Source organism: Alosa sapidissima, chromosome 5, assembly GCF_018492685.1.
Source record: "Alosa sapidissima isolate fAloSap1 chromosome 5, fAloSap1.pri, whole genome shotgun sequence".
Taxonomy (NCBI): Eukaryota; Metazoa; Chordata; class Actinopteri; order Clupeiformes; family Clupeidae; genus Alosa; species Alosa sapidissima.
This window is the reverse complement of record NC_055961.1, coordinates 21,880,707-21,894,993: the sequence shown is the minus strand read 5'-3', so window position 1 is coordinate 21,894,993 and position 14,287 is coordinate 21,880,707. Positions and strand designations below refer to the sequence as shown.

General features: G+C 47.8%; 1 protein-coding gene across 7 annotated transcripts in view; it reads left to right on the top strand.

Annotated features, from left to right (window-relative positions):
* The window catches only part of fnip1 (folliculin interacting protein 1), a 24,517-nt gene extending 10,341 nt beyond the window's left edge, over nucleotides 1–14,176 (top strand). For 6 of the 7 annotated variants that reach the window (XM_042093811.1, XM_042093817.1, XM_042093812.1 and 3 more), the window contains exons 3-18: nucleotides 612–743; nucleotides 1,057–1,157; nucleotides 1,398–1,472; nucleotides 1,660–1,751; nucleotides 2,636–2,719; nucleotides 3,641–3,712; nucleotides 4,808–4,943; nucleotides 5,236–5,437; nucleotides 5,925–6,010; nucleotides 8,504–8,650; nucleotides 8,781–8,950; nucleotides 9,518–11,135; nucleotides 11,334–11,499; nucleotides 12,063–12,260; nucleotides 12,375–12,490; nucleotides 12,580–14,176. In XM_042093811.1, the coding sequence (XP_041949745.1) occupies nucleotides 612–743; nucleotides 1,057–1,157; nucleotides 1,398–1,472; nucleotides 1,660–1,751; nucleotides 2,636–2,719; nucleotides 3,641–3,712; nucleotides 4,808–4,943; nucleotides 5,236–5,437; nucleotides 5,925–6,010; nucleotides 8,504–8,650; nucleotides 8,781–8,950; nucleotides 9,518–11,135; nucleotides 11,334–11,499; nucleotides 12,063–12,260; nucleotides 12,375–12,490; nucleotides 12,580–12,658 (3,474 nt within the window). In that variant the 3' untranslated portion in view covers nucleotides 12,659–14,176. The remainder of the gene's footprint in view (nucleotides 1–611; nucleotides 744–1,056; nucleotides 1,158–1,397; nucleotides 1,473–1,659; nucleotides 1,752–2,635; nucleotides 2,720–3,640; nucleotides 3,713–4,807; nucleotides 4,944–5,235; nucleotides 5,438–5,924; nucleotides 6,011–8,503; nucleotides 8,651–8,780; nucleotides 8,951–9,517; nucleotides 11,136–11,333; nucleotides 11,500–12,062; nucleotides 12,261–12,374; nucleotides 12,491–12,579) is intronic. The other variant, XM_042093815.1, reaches the window with a different exon arrangement.
* The last annotated feature ends 111 nt before the right edge of the window (nucleotides 14,177–14,287 follow it).

The following is a 14,287-nucleotide window of genomic DNA, read 5'->3' as shown; positions in this document are numbered from 1 at the left end:
ACAGGGCCGAGCTCCACTCAAACTCAACTGGGTTGGGCTGGGCTGGGCTGGGCTGAGCGAGACGCTTGTTTGATGTGAGTGAGCCATTGCTGAGCGCCAGCGACGCACGCATTCCACATCCACATTCCAGCTGCACTGCTCACTGCACAAACCACACACAGAAAGACCCTCATGTAGGAGTGTGTGGAGGAGTTGGTCACATGATGTGCTCCAGGAGCAATGATATGAACCCGATGGTGCAGCAGAGTTAAGTTATGACCTGTGCAAATGCAGTTCAGTGCATTCACCACATTTCTGCTGCGCCAAGCAATTTTAGCAATTTAACCCAGTGCAAGTTTGATGACACCCAATTCTGTGCAACCAGTAGGATTCTTAAGAGAAGGGTTTTTATGAGGTTATACTGCAGTGGCTGTTTCTTTGGTATAGCCGTGCTCAGGAGTCTTGATTAAAGCCTGCATTAGAGACTGTATACTGTATAACAGCCAGTATATATGGGGGAATGTAAGTGTATGTGTATGCATTTGAGAGGGTTTGTGCCATGATGTAGTGTATAACTGCCCCCCTCCTCACCTTCTCGTGTGTGTGTGTGTGTGTGTGTGCGCGCGCTACAGAAAATGTGTGGGGAGGCCCAGGTAAAGGTGTTTGGGAAATGCTGCCAGCTGAGGCCCACAGGAAGCTCGTCTTCGCTGGACAGCTCGTCCTCTTGCACGTCTGAGCCGCGGGAACAAGGCCTGCGTTTCCAGGTACACACACACACACACACACACACAGGCAGCCTTTCCCAGACATATATCCACATTTTAAACACTCACACACACAACCACACTCACATACAACCACACACTCACACACACACACACAGCCTTTCCTAGACACACACTCATACACACACACACACACACACACACACACACACACACACACACACTTGTGACCTCTCACCTCCTTCATCAGCACACGTCACCTGCGTCACCCTCCGATGTAGATCAGGTGGTAATGTTTACACAATCTCGATGAATTTTCAGCACACCTCACACATGCCTCCCTCTCCCCCAGGGCTCTCGCTGTTCATCCGATGCCAACATGTTGGGCGAGATGATGTTTGGCTCGGTAGCCATGAGCTATAAAGGCTCCACATTGAAAATCCATCAGATCCGGTAAGTGGATTGAGGAGAGGCCGTGGGGGATGAAAACAATGAAATGAGAGGATCACACACGACCACTAGCAGTAGAGTAAGGAGGGATGATCACTGTCTGTTTACACCAACACATTCCCCATGGAAACATCATTGCTCTTTGCTGATGTTGAGCTTGCTGATGGCAACAGGAGTGACTGTGTGTGTGTGTGTCTGTGTGTGTGTGTGTGTGTGTGTGTGTGCGCGCTTGTGTGCTTTCAGGTCTCCACCACAGCTCATGTTGAGTAAAGTGTTCACCGCACGTACAGGGGGCAGCGTATATGGAAGCCTCAACACGTAAGTGGTCACATGAGTTTGTCTCGTCACTATGCACCCCTCCCCCCCCCTCCCTCTTTTTTCACTCTGACACATACACACTCTGTACAAATGCACATGTACACTCACAGAACAGAAGCACGACTTTTGGCGCCGACTGGCTGTTGATAGCTTTTTTTTTTTTTTTTTTATTACCCCCCGTCTACAGATTGCAGGACAGCTTGGAGTACATCGGCCAGGACACGAATGCTCTACGAGTGGACCACAACACCGTCACAAGTGGCTTTCTGGGAAACATAGGTAACCACAGCACAAGTAGCAGAAGAGAACTGACACCTTTCGTCCCATGACAAGTGTATGGTCGCTTCCCTGTTTGTAGGTGTGGTGGTGTAGAAGTGCACTTTTTTTTATTTTATTTTTAGAAAGGAATAAAATAGATACACAGCAGACAGGAATACTTATTATTATTATTATTATTATTATTATTATTATTATTAAGATTTATTTGTATAGCACCTTCATACACAGAATGCAGCTCAAAATGCTTTACATTTGGAACATTGCACGTGCTGCTGGAACAGAGTTTTGTGATTAATGATTATCTCCTTTGTCTATTAGAGGAATGATCAGTGCTCTCTTGCTGTCTTTGTATCTGTTAAACGTTACTTATCTTTGTCAGTAAATGTTAAGTGTATGTCTTTGTTCCGCCCGTGCCCTAATCATTTCAAAACTGTTCAAAACATGTTGAGGTTGTAAAAATCAGCACAGACTCTGGCTTATTAAGTCATGTTTGAACTGAAAGGTCATTTTTGTGCTGTGGGTCATTAATGTTTTGAACAGTATTGATCAGCCACATCCTCACAGAGAACGTGCAGATTCGACCCGTTAGAAAAGAGATGGAGGGGCTGCTTGTGCCTCCTCCTGTAAGACCCCATCCAGGCGGCACGTTTTCTGTGAGGGTTTTTCATTTGACATGAGTGTCTTTCCTGAACGTGTACAGTGTGCCATCCTCCATTTTTCTCTCCTGCTCTGTTTCTCTATGGGGTTGGAGAGCCTTATTCCAGGGCCTTCTCCTGCTTCACTAACCTGGTCCTCTGTCTTGTTCTTTCTGTTTCTCTCTCTGTTCGTTGTTGTCTTCTCCTCTCTCTCCTCTTCTCTCTTTCGTTTCTGTGCTGCTGTTCCAGGTTTCTCTCAGCTCTGCAGCCCGCGGAGGGCACTCTCAGAGCAGGGCCCTCTACGTCTGATCAAGAGTGCTTCTTTTTTTTCAGGTTTGCCTACTGTGTGTGTGTGTGTGTGTGTGTGTGGGTGTGTTGATGTGGGTGTGCAACTGTGCGTGCATGTGTCAGGTATGTTTTTAATGCTGCATGTGGCTGTGTTTGTTTTTTTATTTTATTTTTTATTTGTTTTTGTTTCCTGTTCTTTTGTGTGATTCTTTGCTTAAGGAGTTCACAATTTGAAATGTGCTGGAACACGTGCTTGTGTGTGCGCACCTGTGTGCAACCCCCCCGGTGGCCGCTTATCTCCCCTCACTCCTCCTCCTCCTCCCTCTCCTCCCTTCTTTCCCTCCTCCTTCATATTGCTCTCCTCTCCTTCCTTTGCCTCCCTCTCTCCTCTCCTCCTCCTCCTCCTCCTCCTCCTCCCTCCCCATCAGTCTCTCCCCTCTCCTATGTGCCAGTACGCACCAGCGCTCCTGCTCCATGGGAGGTGCCCCCGTATAAATATAGAGCCGCCGGAGACCCTTTCTCATTGGCAGTGGCGGCACGACACGTAGCCACACGCGCGCGCGTCAGTTATGCAATAGCAGCCGAGGCCCCAGCTGCCTCCCTAGTAGATGCATCCGAGTGAAGGTTGCAGTTTAATTTCCTCCCCATAAATCACATCAGCGGCAGCGCCACTCACTGCGCCACCCGCCGCGCCACTACGCGGGCACCTGGGCAGCAGAAGGGGGGCCCTGTCGTGCTGGTAGTCATGACTGGTGCTGCCAGCAAGTGTGTGTGTGTGTGTGTGTGGGGTCGTTTATTTATTTATTTTTTCAGCCAGGCCAGAAGTGGGTTGGTTGGTTGGTTATGCGTTGGGGGTTGGCGCTGGTGGGGTGCTGTGTGTGGGGACACTTCAGACTGAGGTATTTTGGAGAGGGTCTCTGGCTGGCCTGATTCTGACTCTTCTTTCCCCCCCTCCTCTCTCTAAAGGCCACAGCAACCCCATGGACATGCCTGGCAGAGGGCTGTACGATGAGAGAGACAGTGGTATTGCTCGATCAGGTAACAAAACGCACAAACATGTACACCCCCCACACCCACTCACTGAGCATGAGGTAACACAATCACACACAGACACACATGCACACACTCTCTCTGGGCATGAGATAACATAAGCACACACGCACACATTCACACGTACGCACGCACACAAGCACACACTCTCTGGGCATGAGGTAACATACACAACACAACACACACACACACACACACACACAACCATGTCCAATTTTATCCAGCACTGTACATCCCTTCCACAAGGCCTTTCACTCAGGCCTGTGGAAAAACCCACTCACAGATGTTCCACCATGGGCAGGCTAAAGACCCCAGTGCCCTTTGACCCTTTCCAGGCGTCGCGTGGCCAGATTAGCATTCAGAGCGGTTTCCCTCTGACCTCCCACTGTACAGCATTGCTGTCTGTCTGCGTTGGTCCGCCAGGGCCTGGAAAAGCTTGTGCAATGGAAACTGACTCCCTGGCATGACTGGCATGGGGGGAATCTCATTTTCAGTGTAGTGCATCACATGCAGTCTGCTTATATATAGCCCCCCACTCTCAGCCCATGCTCTCGCGGGGGTAAATGGGGGGAGGCTTATTTTGCCCCTCGTGTCCTGCCTCCTCCGCATCCTTTACAGAGCCCCTCATTCAGAAAGCACTGGCAGGATTAGCATGAAAGATTGAGCTGCCATTCAAGTGACAGGACATAAAATATGCTTGAAACATGCCCACACTCAGCATCACATCCTTATGTGGGTATGCATGCCTATAGGGTTATGTAAGATAGTGCTTTAACAGAGGCAGAATTAACTGAAGTACTTCTCAGTACTAGCACCTTCTCAGTACTAGCACCTACTAGTGACCTCTGCAGAGTTAAGTGGAGTATTTATCTTCCATGATTCCCAGTACTAGCTGTAAGCATCGTCAGCCAGTCCGAAGACCGTGATTTTTCAGAGCAGACCGCAAGTCTTTGTTATGTTATGTAGGATCAGATGCTTATGTTATGTAGGATCAGATGCAAGTGTTTATGGATCAGATAGAGTGGGTTGTGGAGGGATGGATAAATAATGTTGTTGTTTTTGTTTTCTCTCTGTTCTCTCCAGCATCTCTGAGCAGTCTGTTGATCACACCATTCCCCTCGCCGGGCTCGTCCCTTACCAGCAGTTGTGCCAGCAGCTACCAGAGGCGGTGGCTACGCAGCCAGACCACCAGCCTAGAGAACGGAGTCTTCCCAAGATGGTAGGAACCATAGGAAGCTATCTCTCAGTTGACATTATATATATGCATATATATTTTTTGCATAGAGATATATTGACTTATATGACACTCTTAAGTCTGTAATTTTAGAGTAAACCATGCATAAAGCTGTATTCGTTTTGTTGTTGTATTACATTGATATTTTGTATCTGATAATCATTGGTGTCGAGGTCCTCTAAAGTATGATTTTTGGCTTTTGATGACGTTCAGTATTTCTTGGTAATCGTGCCTGCAGTTGTACCTCTAGTGAAGTGAGTGATGTCTCTGTGATCAGGTCTGTGGAGGAGAGCTTCAACATGTCGGACGAGAGCGGTGGCCCAAACCTCGGCGTGACCCGGAAGAAGAAGATTGCCATCGGGGTCATCTTTTTGCTCTCGCCCAATGAGCAGGAGAACGGCAGATTCCAGGAGTTCTTTTTCTCCCACTTCCCGCTCTTCGAGAGCCACATGAACAAGCTCAAAAGTGCCATCGAACAGGTGAGCAAAATGAGAGCCACATGAACAAGCTCAAAAGTGCCATCGAACAGGTGAGCAAAATGGCAACGCAGGAGAGTGGGTTTGTGTCTGACGTTCTATATTATACATTTTCTATATTTGAAGGGTTCAGATGCAAAAGCCTCTAAATGCCACCTACGTCAAAAATGAGATAAAGATGGAGAGTGGATGCTCTCCACAGATAGTATACGTTAATCAAATAATTTTACTTCAAAACCCACTAAATACCACTATCTTCCTGGTCTGAAATATCGATTTATAGGCAAAAACCTATAGGAGCCTGAATTTAAATGCTCATTTAAAAGAAAAGTGGTCAGACGGATTTGGAGGGTTTTGCATCTGAACTCTTCATTTGAACCTTGTTAATGCTTCAGTGGCATAAACACTCCCTATCGGTGTCAAGCCAGCTCACTTTCCTCTCTCTCTGTTTTCAGTACTTGTTTTTTTTTTGTGTGTGTTTTTTTACAAGGCTATGAAACTGAGCAGGCGCTCAGCCGACGCAACTCAAAGGGTACTAGCCTATAGCCGAATGGTGGATGGACTCAATGAGTTTCGGTGAGTTTATGGTTTCATATAATGAAGTGTTGATTTGTCTCACGCCTTCTCATTTTCTGTTAACAGGCACACCCATCCTGTCAGTCAACTTTTTCTTTTGATTTGGCTGTGAGAAAAACATTTAGGACTTAGAGAGACCTTAAGGATTAGGTTTAAAATCCATTAAAAATAGCCAGGTGTCAAAATGTATACAACTCACTACGAGTTAGCTAGGTCAATATCAGATCCTTTCATGTAATTTTAGCAGACAGGCTAAATGTTGCATCCTCTTACCAGACAGCTCTGAAAATAGATCAGAGGATGTTAGTTTGTGCTTTTGGACATTCAAATTCGATTCTTCTCATAGGCCAGGTGTTGCATAAGGGTCTTGAGAGCGCTGCGGTGGGGAAGAGATTGAGTGCTATGGTTCTCTGTATGTGCACCATGTGCGTGTGTTTGCCTGTCAAAGGTGACATGGGGGAGCTGCTGAGAGTGGGTGGGGGTGGGGACTTAGCTGGTCACAAGAGTTTTGTGCATCCTTTTCCAAAGTGTGTGTGTGTGTGTGTGTGTGTGCTTAGCTTTAATGCTCCTAATCCTGCCATGTGACCTGCAATAGGTGTTGAGTTAAGCCTGTGAGCAGAGGACATGGCTCCCCTCTCATTCACCCCTCTCTTTCTCTCACTCTCTGTCTGGCTTGCTCTCCCTCTCCCCCCCCCCCTCTCTCTCTCTGTCTCTCTGGCCTGCACTCTCTCTCCCTCTGTCTTTCTCTCACTCTCTGTCTGGCTTGCTCTCCCTCTCCCCCCCCCCCCCCCACCCCCTCTCTCTGTCTGTCTCTCTGGCCTGCACTCTCCCCTACCGACTGGTGTTTTTCTCACTGTCACAAACTCCTCACAAAAGCCTCTCGAAGGCTCCTCCTCAGGGAAACGGCTCCACCAGCACCCAGTGGCACGATGCTGTTTTCAGCAGCAGCAGCAGCACTCTGCAGCAAAGCATGCTGGGATAGGTGCAGCAGAGACTGTGGGGCGGCTCGTGTCTCTGCAGCGCGGCCAACATGCTGGCACGGTGCCATGGCAACCCTACTCCCCTCGGGAGGGAACAGTATCTCTGTCACAGACAGTTAGCCTGACCAGAATAGTAAATAATATGCTAGGGGCATCGGGAGGAAGGCCACTGGTGAAGCCGATGGAACAAACTAATGCCTGCAGTTATCTCTCCCTCTCGCGTTAAATATTTTTTGAAGAGTGAGGTGTGCTTAGGTTGTGAAGTAAGACCGGATGTTGGAGGGGGAAATAAAGAGGAAGCTGCTGTTGTGAATTACACCACAATAACCCTTCAAACGTAGATCTGGACACTTGTATACTACTACACACTTCTTAAACATAACTGCATATTTACAGTTATTTTCCTAATTGTCAAATTGGTAGAGATACTCTGGCTTTTAGATTAATCGACTCAAGTCTCTCTCAAATGCCCCTTTTTTTTTTTTCTTGTTGTGGTCTAGTTTACCCCCCCCCCCCCCCCCCCCCCCCCCTCTTTCAAGTTCACCTGATCTGCTGCTAAGGTAGTGTAAAGTTAGACCATGTTCTGGCCTGGCTGCAGCAGTCACAGGTTATTGGTGCAGAAAAGAGATGCCAGGTCTTTTTATAGGATACTACAACCAGAAATAAAGTACTGCGAAGTGAACTAGAGTAGTGTGTGGGAAGGGGGACTGGGGGGGGGGGGGGGGGGGGGTCCTATTTTATTTCTGATCACGAGTGTACATGCTGCTGCTGGGCCTCGGGGCTGACTGGCTGAAATGTGCAAGTGCGTGCTTTTCCCGGAAGTGTGTGAGAACTGGATCAGCTTGCCATGGAGAAGGTGAAGGATAATCTCCAGCCCCTGAATTTAGAATTTAGATAAGCAACCTGTTTGCAGAATGCAGCGAGCTTGTCAACAGGTTTTCATAGCAGTGGCTTTTGAATGAGTTAAAAATAAGAAAAAGTAGGGCGCTGTGGAGGTCTTGTAGTGCAGGAACTTTCATCCCATTTCCTAATGTAATGTGGATCATGTAATCGGGTGGATGCTCTTGTGACAGAAACGTTATGACATCTGAATAAGCCACTGAGCAATTAGTGTGAAGATTACTTCCATTGTTTGTGAAGTGGGAATGTGAGCTGTGTGTTTGAGGTGTGAGCTGTGTGTGTGTGCGTGTGTGTGTGTGTGTGTGTGTGTCTGCGTCTGCGTGCATGCATCAGCCCCCAAAGTGTGAGTGTGTTTGTGTTGCTGCTGCTCCTCCTAGGAGATTCCCTTCTTTGTTGCGTGTGTGTGTGTGTGTGTGTGTGTGTGTGTGTGTGTGTGTGTGTGAGACCCTGGCTCCCGGCCCGCTGTGGGTCTGCGAGGAATTTCCCGCCGATGAATCCACACAGAGGGTCTCCCCACAGACGAGCCGCGGAGAACTGTGCATCTCTTGTTCTCTCCCCTCACAATGACCCCGCTGTCTTTCTCCTCCTCCTCCTCTCCCTCTCCCTCCGACAGGACGACCATCTGTAACCTGTACACCATGCCCCGCGTCCCTGAACCCGTCTGGCTCGCCATGATGTCTGGCACACCAGAGAAGAATCAGCTGTGCAACCAGTTCATGCGGGAGCTGGCCATACTGATGGAGCAGGCCTCTAAAAATCAGTTGAGTGAACCGGCCCGCTTGAGCTCTCCCATACATCCATAAGCTGCACGTCTCCACCTACATCTATAGCTGCACGCGTGTAAGCATGTCCTGACCAACGATGTCCGTCTTGTCCCACCCCTCTTCTAGATTCCTTCCTGCCCTGATCACAGCCGTGTTGACCAATCACCTGGCGTGGGTGCCGACAGTCATGCCCAACGGCCAGCCGCCCATTAAGATCTTCCTGGAGAAGCATTCATCTCAGAGTGTGGACATGCTGGCCAAAACACACCCCTATAATCCACTGTGGGCCCAGCTTGGTAAAGATCGACTCCTTCAGTATACTGAATCTGTATTTGTCTGAGAATGTATGACCTTTGCAGATGCCAAGCAGAAACATTTGAATAACTCCAATGGGAGGAGGTTGCTCTCATTCAATTCCATTGGACTTTACATTTATGAAAGCTGCTTTGTTGATAAAAGGAAAAATTATCACTAAATCAACAGTCTCATGAGATGCATATGGGCCTGTTATTAAAAATGTCTATACTACTTCTGTTACTGGAGATCCCATCTGGGACAGCTCATGAAAGCCAGAGCTCTGATGAAAGTGTGGTGTGACTGCCACCTAGTGGCAGACTTAAACAGTGCTGGCATAGAATCTACAGATATTGTGGTTGGCTGCCAGTGGTTGATGCATGCAATGGGTCATCTACAAACCCAGTATTAGCACAGAATGGTTGTAGGCACGTTGTTAATAATGTTATCAAATAATTCAGTTTCAGAAGTAGTCTTGACCAAACTAGATTTAAGCTTGATCACAACATAACCGTAACCACCACACAACCGTAACCATGACCGTAACCAAGACTGTTTCCTGTGTGCAGGTGACCTGTATGGGGCCATCGGCTCTCCGGTGCGGCTATCGCGGACGGTGGTGGTGGGCCGGCGGCAGGAGCTGGTGCAGCGGCTGCTCTACGTGCTCACCTACTTCATCCGCTGCTCGGAGCTGCTGGAGACTCACATGCTGGACAGTGTGGAGGACGAGGCCATCGTCATGCCCGGCTCGCTCATCACCACCTCGCTGCGGCGGGGCGAGGTGGAGGAGTCCGACTACGTGCTGGTCACCGTACACAAGCCCAGCGGCGACTACCTCTCGCAGAGTGTGACGGCGGCGGGAGCGCCGGGCGAGACTCCCGAGGCCGGCAGCTACCTGTCGGACACGAACAGCATGCAGAGCAGCACTTACACGGACACGGACACGTGCCCAGGGCCGGACGACGAGCCCGCGGAGGGGTCACAGAGCAGCGGCGTCGCTGTCACGAACGCCGTCTGCTGCACGCAGGCGAACGCGCACGCGTTCGGCACGGTGCCCGTCATCCGCACCGAGGACGTCAGCGAGCCCACGTCGTCGTGCAAAGAGACGGGGAGCCCGCGCATGGAGGCTCGGTTGGAGACGGTGGTGTGCGTGGGCTCCACCTCTCCCAGGGAGCAGCCACTCATGCTGGGCCCGGAGAGAGAGCGGGAGCAGGCCGGGGTGGAGACTGGGGTCAAGGCCGATCTGGACACCCCTCTCGTCCAAGTGGAGCCTCCGACGGGCGGCATCGGCATCACGTTCATTCGCCGGTCAGGGATTCCGCTCGAGAAAAAGCCTCCGGATAAGACCCTGGTGGCGCCGTACTTGTCGGACGAGGAGGAGCCGGCCACCAAAGTCACGTTTCTCATCGGCGACTCCATGTCCCCGGAGTCGGACACGGAGAGCAGGCAGAGGAAGCTGGAGGAGGAGCTGAAGAAACACAAGAAGCAGCTCAAGGAGCAAGAGCAGAAGCAGCTGCAGCAGCAGCAACAACATCAACAGCAGCTGCAACAGCAGCAGCAGCAGCATAAGGTGAGCACCGAGCAGAGGACTGAACCCAAGTCGAATACAGTGGACCAAACCAAGACCAACGAGGGCAAGGACCCAGCCCCACCCCCACCCCCACTCCCACGCATCTCCAGTAAAATGCCCAAATGGAGCCCAGCTCCAGAAGAGTGCATGGACTTGTTTGATGAGTATTTCAGCGACGACAACCCGGTCGAGATACGGACTATCGACGACTTGTCCAAAAAGCAGGAGACCATTAGCGAGCCGCAGCCGAACCAGTCGGTAACCAGGAGTATTGACCTGTCCGAAGGGCAGAGCTGCAAAGACACGAGAGACAACAGCGGTAGCTCGCACAATGCTAACTGTAGTACAGGCTCCTGTAGATGCTCTCCTGCTGAGCAGGACAAAGGCATCATCATTTCCGTTACTGTCCCCCAAGGGGACACCAACAACGGGGACCTGAAGAAGGTGGCTCCAGTCAATGACTGGGAGATTCCACGGAACGAGAGCTCGGACAGTGCACTTGGGGACAGTGAGAGTGAGGACACTGGGCAGGAGCTTCAGCTACCGCGGCACGAGGAGCCGTACTACAGGGACGATCAGGAGGAGTGGCAGGACGAGGTGGAGGTTCCATTCCCAGGGTGAGGAGAGCGATATCTTGTTTACCAGTGCTAGATACGACGCCATCCATTGAAAAGTTTTCACAGCTGTTTAAATGTTGATAATGTGTTTTAATGTTGAAAAAGATCAATAGGCCCCAGTGCGTCCAGAGAAGTGACTTATTATCTGATATGACATGATTGAAAACAAGTTGATGTGGATTTTCTTTATATTTACAGGGAAAAGCTGATGGAAAACTTCTCTAAGCCAAATGTAGCAAACTTCGGGAGATCCCTGTTTGGAGGATACTGTCCAACATATATCCCGGACTTTGTGTTACATGGGACACCAAATGATGAGAAGCTCAAACAGACTCTCATGTCTGACCTGGCACATACTGTGCAGGTAAGCCATCTCCCAAATCTGTCTTGTTGGCTATTTCATGTACATGTGTCCACTTTAGATGTGCTTACGTCATCCGTTGCCAAACTGAATTGTGGGTCCGTTGTGTTGCGTCTCCCCTGTTCAAGTTTTGCTTCACCGACGCAGAGTAACAGAAGGCACCATCCAATCAAATTACGGTGACTGAACGCAACTGTGTGTAAGCACCGTAACTGAAGCGTTCTGTTCGTGCAGTGTCTGCTGCAACAATTAGCTTCCAATATAGTCAATGGAACTGGCTACACCAGACGTGGTAACGGCACGTACATTCGAAAAATTAGACCAGTCTTCTAAAACTATTTTTACGCTCCGCAAACGGAGTGCTTTAGTTTCGGACTCGATATAGCCTGTGTGTAATGCTCATTTATGAGAAGGTTTACCAGTTACTCAGCACTAACTTGGCCAGGCTTGTCACTAATCCACGTTTGTGAAAGCTAAGGTATCTGAATTAGAAATATGCTTCCTAGGACTTCTACTGCACAGTTGCACGTTCTCATGTTGTCTACTGATTTGTGTGTCCATTACAGCATCCGGTACTGGATGAGCCCATTGCAGAGGCCGTTTGCATTATAGCAGACACGGAGAAGTGGACGGTACAGTTGGCCAGCAGTCAAAGGCGACAGACGGACACCAAACTGGGCAAGGAGGTGCTGGTGTCCAACCTCGTGTCCAATCTCCTGCAGTCCACTTATCAGCTGTATAAACTCAACTTGTCTCCGAACTTTGTAAGTGCTACCTGGGTGTCAATCTGTTGTTGTTGTTGTTGTTGTTGTTGTTGTTGTTGCTGCTTCTCAGTGTTTGATGGAACAGTACCCGCTAACCTTTTGTCTTTGTCACAGTGCATCATGCATTTGGAGGACCGGCTTCAGGAGCTGTACTTCAAGAGCAGGATGCTGGCAGAATACCTGAAGGGCCAAACCAGAGTGCATGTCAAAGAACTTGGAGTGGTTTTAGGGTAAGGGTATGTTTCCTAATGAAGCTGTATTGTTCACAAACAAATCATGCATATGCATTGACTATATGTCTCTCTCCTTGACTTTTCAGAATCGAGTCCAGTGACCTTCCCCTGTTGGCGGCAGTAGCAAGCACTCACTCCCCATACGTGGCTCAAATCCTGCTGTAGAGCCCACACAGCGAACAGACGTCAGTGGAGAACTTTGTGGAGCAGCAGGAACGTGTGTTTCTCTTTATCCTGTTTATCTACTGAGTTCAGCCACAAATAAACAGACTGTGGGACCCACTGAGGGCCACTTGAACTCTGTGGGTTGTGCCCAGGGTCTTGGAAAGGCCAAGGACCAGCTGCCTGCAATGGAGACAATCTGCCACATGGGGGCAACAGAGGTCACTGCACCCAGTGATTGCTAGATTGACTATCACCACAGGTACTCTCATGAACTGTTTCCTTGTTTTGTTTGACCTTTTTTTTTAAAAATCTGTTTACGTCTGTACCTGTTTATTTCTTTTCACAAAGAAGACTAGAAAGCCAAAGAGAAGTTGTCAAAGACATTTATCTCTAAACGAGGAAGGGACAAAGTGACTACTTCCACCTCAGCGCACCTTTTGATATAGAAATGGTAGTAGTCCTTGTTGCACAAAAATAATAATAGGATGTTTTAAATCACGGTAAAATACAAGTTGTCGTTTGCTCAATTATGTCTTTATGTTATCAATGGAAATGTCCTGCAATGCCTGGCATGCCTATTTTATTTTTCAATGTTTGTCATTGTGGATTTTGACAGCAAATTGTATATTACTAGTCTTCACATTATCCAGTTGGTTCAGCACTACCTCAAACAAATGTGAGGATTCACAGCTGTATTTTTAATGACCCCAAAAATATTAAGGCCCTGATCAGTTTTTACCAGTGTAATGGCAAACTAAGGCTTGTCAAATCCTTTGCTGTTTCTCAAAAGTAGGGTCATGCTCCAGGTGTACTCCTAAAAATCACTTAATTCTGAATGCCATTGATTCAAGTAACATTTATATTTCAAAGTGAAATGCTGAACTATTTTCACACTATACAATTTATACAGCTTTGCCACATTGTTTACTGCTGAAAGGCATGTGTTATAAAGATAATACAAGGAATACTAGTCAGTTATTATGCTATTATTAGACGGCAAGAACTTTTGAGAAATAATGACGTGTTAATTTTATAAAATTGTAAAGGTAACTGAAATTTGTGGATGAAGACATTTATTTTTTACAAATATTTTTAATGTCTGTTAGTAAATTCATGAATTATTTTTGTCTTGAGGTGTTGCTCCTCAGAGTCTTAATGGACATGTAGCATAAGATGGAATGAAGGTGTCTGGGAAATGTTCTTTTCTTGGTTATAATGCATTGGTTTGCTCTCAGTGTATGATGTTTGGCTTCTGCAAATGACATGAAATTCATTGCTTTTGTAAAACACCTATTTGCATTTGTTTAATGTATTTATATCTACATACATTCTTTATACATGAATTCAGTTAAATTATTTAGAATGGTGTGTACTGGTTTATGTACATTGTATATATTGTTTTCAGTTTGTTCCCATTTATTTGTACATAATGTCTTTCAATATTGGATTATTTTTCTGTAATTATCCTTTCCCAATTTTCTGGGAATGTTGTGCAATAAAACATGCCATTATAATACAGTTACAGACGTGCCATGACGAGCATTTATTTCTTGGTTAAAGTTCCTATTGATTTATTGATTTTTCTGACAATTAAAGAAAACCGTCAGGGGAAAAAAAATAAGAATATTA